The sequence below is a fragment of the Podarcis gaigeae genome, assembly GCF_964106915.1.
Source record: "Podarcis gaigeae genome assembly, chromosome: 5".
Taxonomy (NCBI): domain Eukaryota; kingdom Metazoa; phylum Chordata; class Lepidosauria; order Squamata; family Lacertidae; genus Podarcis; species Podarcis gaigeae.
This window is the reverse complement of record NC_139681.1, coordinates 50,243,041-50,263,391: the sequence shown is the minus strand read 5'-3', so window position 1 is coordinate 50,263,391 and position 20,351 is coordinate 50,243,041. Positions and strand designations below refer to the sequence as shown.

At 41.3% G+C, this 20,351-nt stretch overlaps 1 protein-coding gene across 1 annotated transcript in view; it reads right to left on the bottom strand.

Moving 5' to 3' along the window:
- GFRA1 (GDNF family receptor alpha 1) overlaps nt 1–20,351 on the bottom strand; it is a 185,275-nt gene that overhangs the window by 62,562 nt on the left and 102,362 nt on the right. Inside the window, exon 4 of the mRNA XM_083741421.1 lies at nt 5,605–5,944. Coding sequence (XP_083597547.1) covers nt 5,605–5,944 — 340 coding nt within the window. The remainder of the gene's footprint in view (nt 1–5,604; nt 5,945–20,351) is intronic.

Genomic DNA, 20,351 nt, shown 5'->3' with positions numbered 1-20,351 from the left:
CATTTCCTAAGCACTGCATAGAGATTAAAATATAACATTGTACCTGTCCGAAGACTCACAACCTACAGGATATGAAAGGAAACAGGAATGTGGAAGGAAGAGGAACGTATCAATATGTGCCTGTTCTAGGCAGGTGTGTGTGTTTGTGTGTTAGCAGTATAATGTATTCCTGGCTCTTAGGGAACATGTATTTCCCACTGAGTCCAAGGTAGGTAACCTGAAAAGCTAAGAGAGGTATGTACACAAAATGTACATCGTAGAGGAGTTCCACTCCTATGCTGTCAGCTCTCCATGCTGTCCTGGAGAAGGAAGATTTTTGTGTGTTGATGAAGAGCCAATAGTTTATTAGAAGAAACCCATATACTCTTGCATCCAATATATATTTGAAAGGGTTTTGGTAGTGAGAGAGTTGGTCATTATGCTTACTGAGAGATGGGTTTGGATCAGACATCGTGAGTACTTGCCTGGCTTAGAGACTGCAGACATTGTGCACCAAGTAAAACAGGGGTAGAGAACCCTTTTGGCCCAGCCGGCCAGATCACTATCTTTCCCCACTTCAACAGGCCAACTTTGACAGGTGGGTGGGACAACCCACCTGTCAATCACTAGCATCATTATGACAGTCAGATGCTTGACAGGTGCACTGTGTTGTCCACATGTCAGAGTCTCTTGCACAACACTTTCAATCCAACAACTGGTGATGGGTGGTGAGTTCAAGCCTGCTTTCTGTAGAGATGAGCTGCAAGATTGGGTTCCCCATCAGGAACTTGGGATTGCAGCTGATTCAGCCACATCTCTATTTTTTTAGATAATAAAAGTACACTTATGAAAGTGAGATGCCCTACACAGCCAGTTGTGCTTCCATAGTACTTGTAGTACTGAAAGTACTTCCACTGGGTGGTATTTAACTATGTGTTACTCATGGTTAAACCTACTGTATTCATGGACCTAACTTAGTCATGTTCATTAATTTAAATGAGTCTACTCTGAGTAATACTACACTTTATAACCACTCTTTGTAAAATACATTAGGAACGTCTATCTATCTATACACAAACACACCTAAGGAAGGAGTGTCAGTCGACAGCTAAAGAAGAGAAAGATAGTAGACAGTCTGCATGTCAGCATTTGCAAGTCCATTTTGCCTTAATGGACACCGAGAGTACATGGAAAGCCTCAGTAAGTACTCCAAGACCTTAGAAATGGACTTCTATATATCCCAGGTGCAAACTGCTCTGTTTATTGTTTTAATATGTGTGATGTAAATGGATAATGATCTTCCCAAAAGACCAGGGATCCTGGTAGCTACCAGACATGTTTTTAAGTGTTGTTCAGTTGATTTATTCCTTCCAATTTGAAAACAAAATTAAACAAAACTCTCACTGTTCAAAAGAAGTGGCTAGAGGGCACTGCATATAATTGTGCTTGTTTAGCCTGCAACTGCTAAACAAACAGTATGACAATACTGGGACATGGGGACATGGAAGGGTTCACTTCAGCTTTCTTGCAGAGAGTGGGAAACATCAGCAAATGTATCTGATGAAACCTGATATGGCTATGAGAACCACAATGAAAAGGGATAAAGAAGAATGTTCAGAGGACCAATGGCTTCTTTAATCAAAACATATTCCTACTGATGAGGGTGGGACTGATGTTCCAAAAACACCAGCCTTTTGTTCATGGCCACTCTGATCTTCTTGTAACATTTAGGCAAACTTACTGGGCATTTCTCTGTCCCCACTGCACATTATTAGGGGCTGGTTAAAAGAAGGTTATAAGGGAGAGTTATAAGCAGTTTTTAACCAACCTGGTGCCCTCCAGAGATTTTGGACTATGAGTCTCATCATCAGCTGCATTGGCTGGGGGTGATGGGAGGTGCAGTTCAAAATGTCTGGAAGGCACCAGGCTGGCAAAGGCTGGCCAAGAGCATCAGGTCTCTTCAGGAGTTTTGGAGGTTATTGCAAATCACAATACTAGAAGGTCAGAGAGAATATATACACCCTTTCTCCCAAATCATTGTTTACTCCTGGCAGGGGAAGTAAAGTGAATGTGCCTAAAATTTAAGAGAGAGCAGCTCCATGTTGGGTACAACATATAGTTTCACGCTCAGGCATGCTGCCTTCTTTGGCGTAAATAAATCAGATGCACCTCCATGCATGTTGCATTGATATGAAGAGCATCCATGCAGAAGCTACACTTGCTGGATTATGTACCTTAATTTGATTTTCAATCCACTAATAGTCTGGATCCCACAAGCCATTCACGGGACTGGGCCCTGTTGGGTTCTAACAGTTGGGTCCCAACTTCTCCGAAAGAGCACTAGTGGTAAAAAGGTAACGGTAAAGGGACCCCTGACCGTTAGGTCCAGTCACGAACGACTCTGGGGTTGTGGCGCTCATCTCACTTTATTGGCCTAGAGAGCTGGCGTACAGCTTCCAGGTCATGTGGCCAGCATGACTAAGCCGCTTCTGGCGAACCAGAGCAGCGCACGGAAATGCCGTTTACCTTCCCACCGGAGCAGTACCTATTTATCTACTTGCACTTTGACGTGCTTTCAAACTGCTAGGTTGGCAGGTTAAGGCCTAGGCTAGGCCATTACATAAAAGGCCTCTAGTGCTGCGGATCTTGTCCCTTTCCATGCTATGCAACTAGGATTTTCCAGCTGTCCAAAAGAAACTTCCCCTGACAGGGCCAGAAAAAACAATAGAGTATACAGTTATGCACTTTTGACTCCCAGGTGCTCCTATGGCACATTTACCCATGTGCTGTAAGCTGCAAGTATTTCTAAGCTGTTGCAGAAAACAGAAAAGAAAGATGAGAAACGGTTCTGCTGGAGCAGTGGGAGCATGTGTCAAGCCCCTAAAGGTGGGCTGTGCATCCTTTTGTCTCTCAGAGGTCCATATACCAGCAGGAGCCACATACTAGCAGTGGGCAGATCAGAGCCAGAAATGGGTACTAGAGTCAAAAGTGGGTTAGGCACCTTTTCTCTATCTGATCATATCAGCACCATTCATATTATACCACTTTAACGGTCATGGCTTCTCCCCAAAGGAATTCTGGGAACTATAGTTATGAGTGCTGAGGGCCATTGGGAAACCCTTCTTCAGCTCACAGAGCTACAATTCCCAGAATTCCCTGGGGAAAGGGATTGATCATTAAACCACTCCAGAAATTTTAGCTCTGTGAGAGGTTCCCTAAGAACTCTCTGCACTCTTAACAAACCACAGTTTCCAGGATTCTTTGGTGGAAGCCATAAATGTTAGTGGTATAATAGTGTTTTAAAGGTATGGTGTGGATGTAGCTTCTCTCCCTGATATCTTCTCTCTGCTGCCCCCTGCTTAATTTTCTCCCTCCTTTCCATGAAATGATATTAAGGGTAACTTTAAATTATGCCAAGGGCCTCACCTCTGTTTTAAAGAGATAGGCAGAATGTCAAAATTAGCACTAGGGATGGAGAACACTGGAAATGGAAGACAAGCTCTCTCAGTTCAGAAACTCCCAAGCCATTATGAGTGAGTCTACCTGCCCATTCTTAAATTAGCCTCATAGAAAAATGTGGCGCTATTGGTCAATACTAAAATTACATTGGTGGTATTAAACCTGAGATGGCTCATTCACACATGCAAGTCATCACTTAGCACTACAGCAATCAAGTGGGTGAATTGCCAGTGTGAACTAGCTCTCAGACAATTACCCCAAATAGATAGGCTCTCAGAGGTAAAACCCACTGAACAGCATTTTTGAATGGAAAGAGAACTGCATTCGGTAATCTGTGAAGAAATCCATTTTCATACTCCTGTCGCTTTCAAAAATAGTAATAACATTTTTCTGACCAGGAAGCTGGGTTGTGCAATGATGGAGAACGAAAGGCGTAAAGTCAGGAAAGATGAGTGAAAAGTGAGAAAATGAAATAGCATTAAGCAACTTGGACGCTGAAATGAATGAAGACAGCGCAAGAAATAATGATGGCACTTAAAGGAAATATTCATGCTGCACATTCAAACATGAGGACAATTTTCGTTAACCATTCCCTTTCCAATTTCCCACAAACATGGAACAATGCAACAGATATCGTAGTGAAAATGCTACCATTCAGATAGAGAAAAGGAGCAAAAGAGAAGGAACAGAAGGCCTATGTTGAAGCTGTATTTTATTCCAGGACTGTGCAATTTAGCAGAAATATACATAGGGAAGTGAGGCCTTTCATGTGATCTACATATCAAGGGAATGCTATCTAGTGCTAAGGACGGATTATGGAAAAAGTTGTTGGGAAGGTCACAGGAGGCAATTCGCAAAACATTGTACTTCAAGCATAAACTAGCCTGTTCTCTCCGGGCAGATTCAACTAATGAGTCCTGCCAGCAGAGCTAGTAATAAATGCATGAGACAGATGAGGGCTCTACTGCAACTTGAGTATAGATACTTTAACATAGGGGTGGAGAGGTGTTGCATAGCACAGAGACTGCAGAAAGAAAAGGCTGGTAGTAATAGAAATAGGAATCTTGGAGCTTAGGGGTTTCTCATGAGCTCAACTACTGCAACAACATGATTTCCTAGACCAGTTTTCAACTTTGTTGAGTCCACGGCTCCCTTAATCAACAACATTCTTTGTGCGGCACCCCTGTGGGGCTCAGGAGCCCAGTTATGTTTCTATTTGCCTACAGAGCTGGCAGCCTCTTACCCTTTTTCGAACATCCTCCCTTGTGGAGTGTTCCCTCAGACTCCTCTCTCCAGGCAGCTGCTGCTGCTGTCTCTGGTCTCTGAGCTGCCCCCTCCCCGCCCTAAAGAGAGGTGTCTCCCAGAGGCACCATTCACGTATGGAGCTTATAGCCAGTGCTGCTGCAATAAACAGCTGTGCAAGCCTTTGGGAGGCAGACACACAAGAGGATATCAGAGGAGGGAGGGAAGAGTGACAGAGGCCAATGTTGCCCATGACACCCCTGACCATCATTCAAGGCACCTCAGGGTGCACAACACACTGGTTGAAAACCACTGTCCTAGACAGATTTCAACTCCCATTTGCCCCAGCCTGCATGGCTTCCCATCACGAATGATGGGAGGTTTAGTTCAGCAATACAGATTTCCCACATCTGTTGTAAAACAGCTCAAACTGATGCTTAGTAAGTCATTTCCATAATGTCGTTGAAAGGAATCTCTTTCCCCTTTCAACCTGCTAAATACCCTTCCTCCTTGGCCCTGTTATCAGGGCTGTGAGCAAGTCAGAGTCCAAATGGAGGGGTTAATCCACAAGAAACTGCAAATTGTTCCAGAAACTATTCACAATTCTACCAAATTATTCTTTCATCCTTTCAAATATGTTTTAATTAAGTGTTCACTCATGATTATTTGCCAAGAAAATATTACCTGCAGAACTCTGCCTGGAAAAAGTTCGTACATTTCCTAGGTTTCTCCAAGGGAAACCAGGTATTTTAAAAATGTGTAGACTTAACGAGATGTTATTATTCTGTTAAAGATGTCAGGTTTTCCTTCCTGATTGTCCTGTTCCCTGGCGAAAATACTACTTGCCAGCCTTTGCAATTTCAGCATCACCAAAGGTTCCTTCTGCTACCTCATTAATCACTCCACTGCCATGTGCTATCTTACCTGCAGATGTAATTCGTCTTGCAAGTATCTTGTAAATTCAGGCAGTTCGGTTTCTCCCTGTCCTCATATGAACACGCAGGGACAATAGTCTGCCGTCTCCTCTCTGTACATGCAACGTCTCGGCAGGAGCAGAAGAGCATCCCATAACTGTGCTTCGGGGGGACTTTGTCGAAAAATTGCCTCAGGGCCTTATGACACTTCCGCTTATTGCAGATTTCATTAGACACACTGCTGGTACAGGGGGTTATATAAGCTGATCGGTATTTCTTGCAGGTATCGTTGAGGTTACAAGCTTTTGCTGCATCCAAACAGTTGTTCCCCTTTGATATGGCAGGCTCCACTATACATATATAAAAAGAAGGGAGGGAGGAGAGAAACAGGATTATAGAGTTGCTTCAACATTTGTATTATTGAGATATCAAGGACATTTGTCAGCTCAAGAAACTTCTGGCACCAGAGCTGATCATAAACAAATAAAATAAAAGATAGGTGGTAGGATTTCAGAGTTACATGCAAGTTCATAGCTGTGATCCTCAGGCCACCAAGGTGAGCTAACAAATGGAGATGAGGGTAGGTTATATATGCAGCAATGTGCAGCCCTAAGCTCACATGCAGCTGCCCAATGTACTTCAATGAAAACTAGGATCTACATAAATCCCTACTTAGGTGTATCCCCTTGAACGATGCTTCCAGCTCCACCCCCCCCCCCCAAAAAAAGAGAGAGAGCGGGATGATTTTGTGAACATGGACCATGTGGGTGGGTTACTCATTTATGTCCTGGTTCACATTTCAGGTTCTAGATGCATGATCACCTCCACCACTAGGCCATGTACTGCTACTTCTAGTCGCTGGCAGTGTGACCACGGGACTTTGAGGATGGCAGTCCCCATGCCATAGTAAAAACCCGTAACTGGCAAAATGTAGCTACAACATTCTACAGAATTTCAACATTACTGCAGTTATAATTATATATTAAACCTCAAGTTTATTTTGTCTACAACACAGTATGCAGAAATGCATACTAAATCCAAGTATAATTTCCATGTAATTTGCAGGGCATATAATTATGCAATATAGGCATAGTAGACACTAATTACTATGTGATTACAGAGTAATTACATGCCTATTTGTTTCTGGAAGGCAAATGCTATGCAGGATGCCTTAAACTAGGCTGCCTTCAATAAGCAGTTACCAAGAATCTACTGGATAATGGGTTCTGAGCTGTCACATATCAAAACAGAGATTACATTCTTAAACTACCATCAGCTCAGGGCCCACCATAGTAGACTGTAGAAAAGAATGAAATAGAGAGGGGAGGTGACGCCTAGACTGGGTCTCTGTTACTCATCACCTTGCTAGTCTTCCTCAACGGCACTGAGACCTGAGCGTCTCCAAAGGAATAGAGGAGACAAAGACATACACATTGTTGTTACCCATCACACCAGTCTCTCGTGTCCCACAAAGACAGCCTGGCTAGTGTAACCCAGAGTCAAGTTTTATGTTGCCCTTTCTTTTTAATATATATTTACGTAAAGCTGCAAAGTTCAAAAATAACAACAACAAACAAAATGAGAGATTACTGGGTGCAAATAATATCTCACACTTTTCATGGGCTTAAAAAAAAATCCTAAAGCAGGGAAGCCAACCTGTGACCCTCCAGCTCTTGCTGGGCAACAGATTATAACCCTAACCTCTGTCAAGGCAAAAATAACATTGTATTTTGAAAAACATGAGTTGCAACCAACGATTACATCTCCCCCCCCCCAATATGCTGGCAAAACAGTTCTGGGGTTCCCCCAACCCTCCAGAGCAGATTTAAGGGGGGACATGGAGCACACAAGCAGAGGAATGGGAAGTTCGTTGTGTGAATGGGATACTGGATACAACCCACAATATATAAATATCTCCTTATTCTACCCACAAACCACAGATTAGAAAAGCATTACTGCACGTATTGAGATCCCTTTAGAGTGCCTATGTTTTGCGACATGCAAATTTATGATTAGCAGCAACTGGAATTATATAAAACATGAAAGTATTTAACGTTCAGAACAGTCACACCCCTTAATTTTCAAAGCAGTTTGCAGATGCAAGTCGCATTAACTTCAACTTGGAACATGCCTGCAGAATACTTTGAGGACATTCTTGACGGTTATTAGGTGATTTATATCCTATTTTCTTCATAAATGAGATGAATTTTTCACAGAAGCAGATGTTCAGGCTCAATGTTTATGAAAATCTATGCATCTTCCCCAGTTACACCTGTTATTCTGACTTCAGATACAACCTTATGAGGATTCACAGAGAGGGCTGTTAATTTGTTAAAGAGTTAGCACATTTATGATCAGCACAAAACTATTTCCTTCGAATCTGGCTGATCTTAATATTGGTAGGACAAGAACATCTTATATCTAATTAAGTGGGTACAATCCAGGCAAAGTCAAGCACTTTGAAATCTCATCAATTTCAAAGGGAATGTGAAGAAATTTATTTCATCTTCCCCTAAAAATCAATGGGACTTCAAAGTACTTCGCCCTTGCTGGATTGTGGTTTGTGTAATTTTGGGTCATAAATGTTAAGTCTGCAATCCTAAACACACTTACTAGGGAATGGGATCATCCCTCTGAACACAGTGGGAGTTGTTTCCCAGAAATATGTATCAGCTTGTTTTATAAATCACAATGATATGTTTAACACAGAATTAAGATGGAGTACAAAGCCTAACTATGGATATCCAACTATTTATATGTTTATTTTTATTTTATAGCTAGGCTTAGGATTTCTTGCATTTGTACACATGAACAAATTGTACATTTGAACAAATGCTCATGGGGCAAACCATGTAAATGACGTAATGTGTAGTTTGACTCTGACATCATAGAGATCACTGCTTGTTGTTGTAGATCAGCCTTCCCCAAAGGCTACAACTACAACTCCCATCATACGTAACCACTGGCCATGCTGGCTGAGGTTGATGGGAGCTTGTAGAAACTTGTAGAGGGTACCTTGTTGGGGAAGGCCCTTCTAGATCATATGGAAGTATCCTAATAATACTGGTATCCCAATAAGTGAAGCAGCCTGAAGCAGCCTTTCACATTCTATCTCCAAAATAAACCATTATGAATATTTCAGAGATTGCAACTATGGCTTGTATCCAAGTTTAATTTTTAAAAATGAAACTCCTTTCTCTCCCACGTCCCATATTCTACATCCTGATCGCACAGAAGGAAAGATGAGCACACAAGTCCACCTTTCCAGCTCCACTGGGAGGAGTTATCTCCAGTGTCCAAGCTAGTACAAAGGAGCTGATGAGTTGTTGTTTTCCCTGCTATGTAGCCACAGGGTGTGATGCTTCTGCTTGTGGAAATGTACTAGAGAACTCCCTTTCCATTTCTCAGAAAGGAAGTGTAAGAAACTCACGGGAGAGGCGGTGTTGCAAAGCTGTAATAGCAAAACTGCTTAGCAAAACCACACAAAGACAACTGATACAGGCTTGGGCAGCTATCTCTTATGTTACTACACTATATGATTTCAACACTAAACCAGAGGGAATTATGTATCAGAATAACTTTCTTTATGCATCCGGCAGAGAAATCCACTCTCAATCCACAAGCTATGTGGAACCAGGCAGTGGTGAGGATTTATGGGTGATTTAGCAAGAAAAACAAGACTTTGACTAAACCTCATTAATTAATTTAATTTAGAAAATACAGTGTGGCCACTTGTTCTGGCAAACGTCTCCCAGTTCTACCATTGACTTAGCACATAACCAAGCCAACTACTCTGCTTAAAGTCTCTCTCCTAAGCACATTTATGAAGGAATAATTGCCACTGTCGCCACAGGGACTTCGGGGCCTGATTTGCAGAGGATGCAGTGTATAAGCAAACACCTCATCTGTGTTCAAAACATTATTATTTATTTATATATCACACCCAGAGTACATGGTGCTTTACAGGGTACTAAAATGACAGGTCCTTGACCTGAATTAGCTTACTATCTAAAATCTGACACACAGAGGAAATGACAGTGGGAGGGGAGGGGTAAGCAGGGGAGCAACTTGTGGCTGTTTCTGTTTTACATACATGATGCACATCCCATCATTTATAACTACATTTACTACAGCCACTAGATCATCAGCATGCAATGTTCATCAGTGCAGCCCTCACCAACCTAGTGCCCTCCAGCCATTTTGGACTACAACCGCCATCAGCCACAACCAGCACATGCTTGCTGAAGGCTGATGTGTCCAAAACATCCAGAGGGCACCTGGTTGGCAAAGGTTGCATTAGCACACGTGCAGAGTACTCAAGGCTATTGATGGTGGGCATGCTAATATTACATGAGCACAATTTAGGCAATCCATTCCCCCAGGCTATAAGTGAGAGCAGGTATGAGCATGGCAGCTCTCTCCTTTATCACTGTCACCTTCAGCTACCTGAAAGATTAACTTCTGAAGTGAGGAGGGGGCTCTCCAAGGTTCTACATCATACAAGGAACCTAGCCAAGTAGAGCAAGGTTCCAGACAGCAGACATTTGCTTATAACATATGGAAAGCAATTGGGAGGGCAATGGAGGGGATGGAGCTAATGCCATTGTCCCTACTGTCCCTCACACAGTGATAATCCCATGGGTGACTAAAACACTCAAATGGGACTATACAAATAAGTGCATTTAAACACAAAGGGGAAAGCACAGAACAGTAAGTGCTTTAGCTGTGTGCTGTTTAAGTCACATCTTGCTTCAAAGCAGGGTTGTAAAAAGACATTGCCTTCTGTACCACTGTGTATTAGTCACATCCAGAACTGTTTCTATTCCACTGCAGTTTTTCTTCCACCCAAACCTATGTTATTCCTCTTGCTGCCCACTGTGGCACAATTGTGTAACTTACGTATACTACATAATCACATAAATTACATTGTCATTATGTTATTCCTTCCAATTCACTTCCATGTAAAGGAAGCACCATGCAAATAGTGTGGGAGGGGCACAACTACACATCGTTTCCAGACTGAAAGCAACCACAACAGCAAATACCAATCATAATCACTGGATTTACCGGTATATTCGTTCTTGATATGTGACAAATAAGTAAGCACCAGCAATTTTCACTTCCATTTTCATTTTTGTCAGAGCTCGCTGACATCCCTACTTCCAAGTAAAACGAGGGGGGGATGAGGGCTGATGTGATTAAGATAGGACAAAGGCATGTCGACACACACACACACACACACAGAGAGAGAGAGAGAGAGAGAGAGAGAGAGAGAGAGAGAGATTTCTACACATTCAGATTCTAATACACAGATTTTGGTGAACAGGCTGTTCCATGGCCTAACACAGCAGTTGAGGAAGCAAGTTCCTATTGGTATAGCAAGACAGATGGCAACAAGCACCCCCATGATGCTGGTGATTTCAGTTGACGATGTACATGAGGATGTATACCAAGAGATGCAAAGACACATCTGTGTATCCAACCTGTTTGTGTGGTCCCCGGTGCGGTAAGGGAATCCATATGCAAGAGCAGGCTTTTGCCTGCAGAACTCTCTTGCTGGATTAGGGTGTCAAAGTGAGAGCTGATTTAGTGCATGCAAAATCCCCAAAACACAGTGAGGGACTGTTTACCAGCCCCTTGCCAATTTACAGAGTATCATTCAGTATTCCTTTTTATTATTGCAGAAGTCAATTCGCAACTTGTTTCCTCTTTCCTTCCAACTTGATTAATTACCATGTTAACATAACTACTGTTCTCTTTCTTATAAATGGCCTCTCTCTAAAGTGCTGCTACTGCAAAATAAAGCAGGAAAAAGCTTCTAGTTCCTTGCTTTAGTACTGCAGCCCCACTTAATTATCCTTATTTTTCAAATTTATGTTCTTTTCCAATAAAACTTGCATGAATATTATAGAAAATCAGATAATATAAAGGGGGTGCTTCTTGTAACTGATCCTTCGAGGTCCTGCTGTTGCTGCTCTCCCTCTGCCACTTGGCAAAGGTTACATTTAAATGCACTTGTTGATCAACAAATTGAGTTCTCAAGTGTCATGTAGACTGTTTCAAAGAGATTGCATTACTTACTGATTAATTTCTACTCCCTGGATGTTCCCCCACCCCGTGTCCAAAACCACATTAAGCATTAATCTGAAAGGAAGCCTCCCCTTGAGCAACATTTTAAGTTTATAATAACTAAGCGGTGAAAACCATTCTCTATACTCAAAGCTGCCATTCATTTCATGGAGACTTCAGCTGAAGGCAAAGTGGGCACTTCTGGATCCTAGGCTAAATTCTTGCTTACTTCTTTTTTTAATGCACACAATAAATAAATTGCTAAAGCAAAATAAATAGGATAAATAAGGTTTATAAATGCTCACTCACTTATGGTATGTACTTTAGAAAGTGTGATATAGACACAGGGGAAAGAATCCTGTATGGACAAACAATACAAACATCAGTGCAAATGGTCAGAAATTATGGGAGTTGTAGTTCAAATAATCTGGATGGCACCCAGTTGGAGAAGGCTGTTCTACAACAACAAACTCAGAACCAGCCTGCACATTAGTCAATTACATGAGGCAGGATTCAGCTAACTCATTCCTCTAGCAGAGGCCAGAACAAGGACTTCCGCTGTGGTAATGGGGCTTTCCTCCACTTTCACCCATTAACTCCAAAACTGGCTCTTGGGCATTGGGAGAATCCCTGAAACACCATGCAGGGGGTGGAAGAGGTTTGTTCCTTCTGGCAAGCTTGTGTTGGAAGAACTACTGTCATAGCACTACATTGACTTCCTCCCATGATAAGTTCTAGTCAATTTACCCTTGACTGCAATATATATTTTTGCCCCTTGCTGTGGTCCTAATCCAGACTGGGCCCTTGCAACTGCTGCCTGCACTGGAGCAGGGAGTGGGGGACTCTTATTAGGTTCCCTGTGTGGCTCTTTGTGAAAGAAGACTGTTATGCTCAAGGGCACACAATATGATCAAAGCAATATGTAATTTACATCTCAGGCTGAGGTTTCTTTCCAGCTCAGCTTATTTGAGAACTTTAACTGGAGATGCCAGGACTGAACTTGAGATATTTTACATGCAGAAGATGTGCTTAAGCACAGAGGCATGACCCCTGGACTGTGACTTTGTGAGCGCAAGGATGACTTAGCTATGAATTGGCCATGAATAAATTTAGGGTGGAAATCCAAAGTAAGTCTTTGACTATCAGAGGGTCAAAATTCAGGAATGACCTTCTGCACAGCATTTACAAGAAGTCCTTTTCAAGGCAGGGTGGGAATGATATGTTTCAGCTGCAATCTTAACCATGTCTGCTCAGACATAAGCCCCATTGAACTCAAGGAGGCTTACTCCCAGGTAAGTGGAGTTTAGGAAGGCTCTTTTCCAGGTTTATTCTGCTACTTCTGCTGAAGCCTACTGTGGGTGAGAAACATTGCTTCACTTTAAAGAATCAGAATGGTGGGTGGAGTGGATTTATTTAAAGCTGTTTTTAGCCACTCTTCAGCAAAAGCTCTCAGAGCAGCTTACAAAATCAAATCAACAATGTATAATTTAAAGAATCATAGAAAGAAGGGTATCATAGCAGAGCAGAATAAAATACCAGTATTAAACAACACCTACAGATCAAAGCACCAGTGGCCTGGCTAACTAACCGGGACAAGGCAGTTTGAGCACATAATGCCAATCCTGGCCTGACTGTGCTGGCTGCCAATTAGTCTTGGGCTCCAATTCAAAGTGCTGGTTTTGACCTATAAAGCTTTAAATGGCTCAGGACCTAAATACCTCAAGGATCACTGCTTCTCACATGGACCGACCCAAACCTGAAATCACCATCTGAGGACCACCTTTGTGTGCCCCCTTCCAGAGAGACTCAACTGGTGCCTTTGTTATATATTTTTAGGCGCCAGGCAAAAACATTCCCCTTCAACTAGTCCTTTGGCTGTTAGACAATCTATGGCCTTTTAAATGTGCTGGGCTGGTGTATTATTATTATTATTATTATTATTAATGTTGTGTGTTTTGTGTTTTTATTTGTAAACTGCCCTGTGATCTTTGGATAAAGTGCAGCATAGAAAATTAATTAATTAATACAACAACCAACAACAACAACAATCAAACAACAACAAAGCATCTGAAAGGTCTGGACAAATAAGAAGGGTTTCACCTGCTTCTGAAAAGAAAACAAAGTTGAAACCAAGAGGCAGGGCACCATAACTGAAAAAACTCTTTGTAGTGTCACTATCAAACTTGCTTCAGAAGGAAGAAGGGCCACAGCAAATGAACGAAATGCCTGGCAGATTCATGGTAGAAAATGTAATCTCACTAGTCTCAAGCTATTTAGGACTTTCTAGGTCAGTGCCACTTGGAATTGTGCTCAATAACAGATCAGAAGCCAGTGTAACATTTACAATACATTAGCATTCTATTTTGAAGAGAATAGAGGCAGAAGTTTCCACTTTATGCTTAGGAATAAGGAACTGTCTGTTTGGGACTGGCCAAGAGTTCTCCCCTCATGTCATATTTATGAGTAGCTCTGAGACATTTCTTCTCCCCGCCTTTTTTCTTCTTCCCCCATTAGGGCTGTCTGACTTTCTAGTATGTGATTCTGACACAACATTGCCTAGATTGCTAGAGTTAATCTGCTAGGGGTGAATGTAAGGAAATCCCAAAACAGCAAAGTGAAGAAAGGAGAGGGGAGGCCAAGCAGACATTGAATTCCTCCCTATATTTAGGAAAGATAAGAAGATACGTTTGACACAACTTGTCTTTCTTTTGGGATTACATGCAGGTCACACTATCCAACTGCTTCCTTTGTGAAAATTCATTTATCCAAACACAAAAATTATATCCAAACCTCACTATATACATGGCTTAGTGAGATACCCTAACAACTGGAGTTTTTCTGCTTCCTTACTTGTTTGTGCTTTGCTGGTGGACAGCAGCCATTTTCAGGCACAAACCATGGAAAAGGTGATAAGGGAGAGATTGGAGAAAACAGTTTTCCCCTTGCCTCTTTTTAGCTGGTGGGCTGCAGCCATTTTAGGAAGAAACCATGGCAGGATGGGGAGGGAGCATGTGGAGGGAGGAGAAGGAAGAGAGATCCAATGCACAAGTGGAAGTCCTTGCACTCACAGGATGACTTCATTGGCTAAAAACCTAGACTAGACTTTCAGAAGGAAGTAAATACTGTAGTATGTGCAGGTCCTACTTACCAACACAATGTGTTCTCAGGAAATCATTTGTTAGGCGAATGTTTGCATAACGAGCTGATGATTTCCATTATCTCCTATGGGAACATTTCTATTTGTGGTGCAAATATTTTATAATACAATGCTGTAAATCCAATTCTTCAATCACTTCCAATATCTCTCTTTCTGTTACTGGTTTATCTAGAACAACAAAAATTCCTTCCAGTAGCACCTTAAAGACCAACTAAGTTAGTTCTTGGTATGAGCTTCAGATGAAGAAGTGTGCATGCACACGAAAGCTCATACCAAGAACTGACTTAGTTGGTCTTTAAGGTGCTACTGGAAGGAATTTTTGTTGTTTTGACTATGGCAGACCAACACGGCTACCTATCTGTAACTGGAACTATGGAAGGCACCACATTGAGCCGCATCTGAAGAAGTGTGCATGCACACGAAAGCTCATACCAAGAACTAACTTAGTTGGTCTTTAAGGTGCTACTGGAAGGATTTTTTTTTTTTTTGACTATGGCAGACCAACACGGCTACCTATCTGTAACTGGTTTATCTAGGTTCCATTGCTCTCCCCCTCTGTTAAACATGGCACTGTTTTATCTGCTAGCTACTGTTCTATGTCCCCTTTTCCTGGGTCTTGTTTGTTTAAGTTGGAATAATTTTCTAAGAATTCCACTACAATTTCCTCATTTGTCATGGCCTGTCGACGTTTCTTTTTATTGGGAAGACGTGACTGTTTTGCTGATTTTGCCTTATTTAGTACACCAATAGTTTCCTTGCTTTATTCCCTCATTCAAATGTTCTCTGTTTCAAAAACAGAGAACTCTGTTTGGTATGTTTTTGTATGTGTTTAATAACTCAAGTTACTTTTTGTGTATATTCAGCTGCCTCAGAGTTTATTACAAGGCTGTGAATGCATAGCAAAGTGTCAAGTGCACAAGGGTTTGCTTTGGGGGCATGTGGTTGTGGGTTTCTATCAATTAATTGTCACATACTGCATTGCTCATGTTACATTGGTCACAGGTCATTTGCCAGAACACCCTCAGTATCCAATAAACATTACCATAAAAATAATTAGTTATGTATATTGTCACAGATGAGTTTTAAAATTCATACTTTTAGAGAAAGCAATAATCCAAGTTACAGGTAAATTTTCAGGTTGCAAAGCAGTTACTTTTTCCATATCTTTTCAAGCACAATAAAGAGAATGCATTTAAAATACACGTGGCATGGCTACTTTTGTAGGGAAGATCAAGCCAGTTACCACACAAGCTAATAAAATATTAGCTAAAACACAAAATATTATGTAAAGAAGTTTACAAATGCTATGTTGGTCACTACAGAATAACTTGGGAGACAGTTACTTAGTTACTTCCCAATTAGTCCCTGGGTGATATAAACCAAAACAGTTAGCTAATGTTAGTTTTCCTTTTTAGCCCCGTGAAAAAAAAAATAAATAAAGGAGAAGGTGTTTCAGCTTCAAATTTTCCTCCCCCCCCCCCATCTGATTGAGTAGGTTAGTAATGGAGGTGTTTGTCACCACACTTTTACTACGATGAGTCTTCTAAGACTCTTTTTCCTGTGATCTTGGTTATGTTATTTTCAAGACTAATTCTTGGGTCAGTTAATTAGATGAAGTCGATAGTTATTCTTAGTAAGCTGAAGTAAGACAGAGTGAGTTTGTAAGGTGAAAAAGGTTAGTTGCTTAAGCTTATGATAGTAAAACCAGTAGAAGTTTAGAAAATACCAGATCTTGTTGTTTTCTTTTGCACGTCCTGGTTTTGGAGCATGCATCAATCCTCAACAGTACACTGTTCAACAACTGAATGAGTCTGTGGTAGAAATTGATGAATCTGATGAACATACCACTTCTCTGCCCTCTAATTTCACGTCCTCACTAAGTTATTCACGACCAGCTCTTCACAAGCACTTTCTCTTTGCGCTTTCTCAGAGTGCACATTCAGCGAACGCATTCTGGGTGGCTGCCAAGACTCTGCGCTTGGTGTGCCCTCAGAGTTTTAAAGCGGATAGCCCCTATCAGGACCCTTCCCTCTGCCAGCCACATCCAGGTTGCCTCTGGAGCTAGGCCATCCCTGCAGGAGGATAGTGGAGCTGTATCTAACACAACAACTGTTCTTGCAGCCATGCTCACACCCCACACAGAATTCACCGGGAGTTTTAAAATATACTCCAAAGAAACTGGCAAAGCCAGAGCAGTAAGAAACAATCTCTGTTGTGTATTCAGCTCCTGGGTTTTTATAGTTCACTTTAGCTTAAGGTCCTGAGAGGCAGAAGGGAAAGGGATGCAACATTCCAACAAAATCTATCTTAGGCTTCCTCAGCCTCGGCTCTCCAGATGTTTTTGGCCTACAACTCCCATGATCCCTAGCTAGCAGGACCAGTGGACAGGGATGATGGGACTTGTAGTCTCAAAACATCTGGAGGGCCAAGGTTGAGGAAGCCTGATCTATCTGATGGTGCAAAAGGCTGCAAGTGATCAGTAGACCAATGGCTCGTTCATCAGCAACATCTGTGGCATGATTTGTGGGACTGTTGCAATTTATTCTTCCTATGCCAAACTGGCAGAAACTGGACTTCTTTGTTGCAAAACTCAGATGGGACATGTGTCCAGGTTGTTTCCTTCAATACTTGAAGTGAGCAAGTGTTCCTGACTATACAAAATGTTCCACCATTAGAAACGCAATGCTTGAACATAATCAATGGTTTGCAAGTCATATGATCACTGATGTAAAGTGATTAATAGTGCTGTCTCAGCAAACGCAATCATTACATTTTTAATTAACCTCTTCAACCTCCTTCACCTTCTACTTTAGTTATACATTAGCTCTTTGCAGTTTTGCAGTTGTTTGCATTTGATTAGGTTAAAACAATCAAATGAAAAATTATCCCTCCAATTTGTAAAATAACCCTTGCTACTTACAAATTAGAAGGTATTGTACATGTTTCTGAAGAAAGTACTGTTATAAATCAGATCTAGGACACATATTTTGAACTCTGTGGCTTTGTTCCCACCTAATTTTTGTTTTGGCAGCTTACTGCTAGTTAATGGCTGTGGCTACCAGGAAGCTGGCTTTTCAAAAATTTCTCTCTCAACCTAATTATAATTACACCATATAAATCATACAATGATCAATTATACAAATCTGAGGTTCATGCATTATTTAACCTAGCATTTGAATCTACCCAGCAGGACAGGAAATTCCAAAGCTTCTCAGCTTGCAAGTGCTTCATGGACACGGTAGTAGTGCCAAGGATGAAAATACTGAGGGCCAAGCTTGACCTGAATAAGGACAGGAAAAACTGAAATGACTCCATAAAAACTGAACATGGTCCACAACATTTCATCATCCACATAATGTGCTTAGTAGGTAAAGCATTTTGATTCTGCTTTCATGACCTGTGATTATTCAGTAATACTCTGCAGTACTACAAGAAAAAGTTGACTTGGGTTATTCCGAAAAGGGGTTGTATGAAGAAGCGAACCAGCATCTAGGTATTTGATATAGATTTTCCTGCAATCTTTGACATACTCAGAAAAGCATTCATTTCAAAGATAATCTAAAAACAGAGAACACTACAGGAAAAGGTTGACAAGAGAGCTATGTACAAATGGCCTCTTGGAATTCTTCAGCCTAATCAAGGGATAGAAGCTGAGGGGACCATTTCAGCAAATTCTCAAGAGGGAGGAGAAATTCACGGGACAGAAATAGCAGAAGGTACTACAGCAGCTGTTGAAGGAACCAGATTCTTCATTTCCCTCCTGATAACTGAAAAAAACCTGTTTTTGGGGGTGGGAGTAGGCAGAGAGAAGTTTATTTCCTGCAATATAAGTTGCAAACAGCAACTGGCTGTTCTGTACTCAAGCTGGTGTGCGCTACTGCAAATCTACTACATCTTATTAAAGCAACATATGCAAATATGTGTGTTATATATCTTTTTGTTGTAAGAATCATAGTGATACATTCCATTTTATCTGATTGTGTTAACAATGGATTTTACTTTTGATGCTGATTGTGGCATGTCTTTAGCCACTTCAAGCATTTCCACTGGAAAGAAAGTATAAATCAGGAGTGGAAAACCTCTAGCCTGTGGCCAAAATCTGGCCCAGCATGGGCTCCAATCTGGCCCGTGAGACCATTTCCCCCAAACCACACCCGCATGCCCCACACTTGAAGTCATGTGTGACGTCAGGTGTGAGGCAGGTAGAGCTGTGACTGTGGGACTGAGTTCCCCACAGGAAACTTAGTTGTGCAGGCAATACTTGCAGAAGTAGGAAGGCATGCTTCCTAGATCAGCTGCACAGCCATGTTCCCTGTGGAGATCTCAATTGCACAGCTGATCCCTGCAGAAAGCAGCATTGCCAGCCCTGCACTCAGTGCCTGGGAAAATAAGTAGGTAAGTAGTGTGATCACTCTACTCAGACCAGCATCAGCAGCTGGAATTGCCCTCCCATGCATTTCTCTTCCTCAGCTTATGCTTATTTTTGCCCTATTTGAATGTATTAATGTGTTTTGTAAATTGGTTTCTCTTCAACTCCCTGTTCCCCACCCAGTGCTTTGTATTTTGTTAAAAGGTGGACATTTGCTATAAGCTGCTTTGGGCACAGCTCATTTTCGGAAGTCAGCATATAAATAAACTAAAATCAATCCAACACCAACTTTCTCCCCCATCAAAATCATTAACTCCATAAATTAATTACTTCTCCCCTTTAAAAAAAAGTAATAATAGTGAGGCATGGATAGGTGCAAACCTATTATCATTTAAAAAGAAGGTAGCCACAGCTCTGTAAATGAGTCACTTGAGTCATGTACCAATGAAACACAATCTTAAAAATAATGAAAAACAGAAACAAAAAACAGCTTCCTTAATATCTGGCAAGTTCATCAACAATACCACTGGAGACATTCTTTTAAAAAAGCAGCAGTTTGAATCCTAAGGTAAGTTCATGCAAGTAAAGTTTCTCACCCACTCTCCCTCCTGCAGCCTCAGAAAGCTTTTTCAAGTCTGCTCCTGAACAACATTTCAATTAAGAACACATCTTTCCACTTAATGTCTGGTATCAAATTTGTATATGGTTCTTATTTTATGTTTTTTGTTTTTTTTAAATCATATTTATTGAAATTTCCAAAGAAATCCAAAACATGAAAGAAAAAAGAAAAAAAAGAAAAAAGAAACATTTGCATTTAAGGCCTTACTTTCATTAACATCTTTCCAGGACTTCCCCACCCCACCCCTCTTGTATTCCATTTCCATTAGATTAGTTCCACAAGTTCTTACCCCAAATTTTAAACTTATTATAATTAGCCCAATATTCAATTTAATTCATCTTGTATAGCCACTTTCCCTTTATATTCCACCGTCCTTCAACTTAGAATTTTTTCCCCCTAAGATCAACCCCGGTTCCCTTCCACGAATTCCCCTCTTTAGTACACACAAAATAAAGAAAACAAACTTCAGAATATAATTTTACACCCTTTGGATTCCGAATTTCCCTCCCCCCTTTCCCGGTTTCGATCCCCAATGTCTATCAA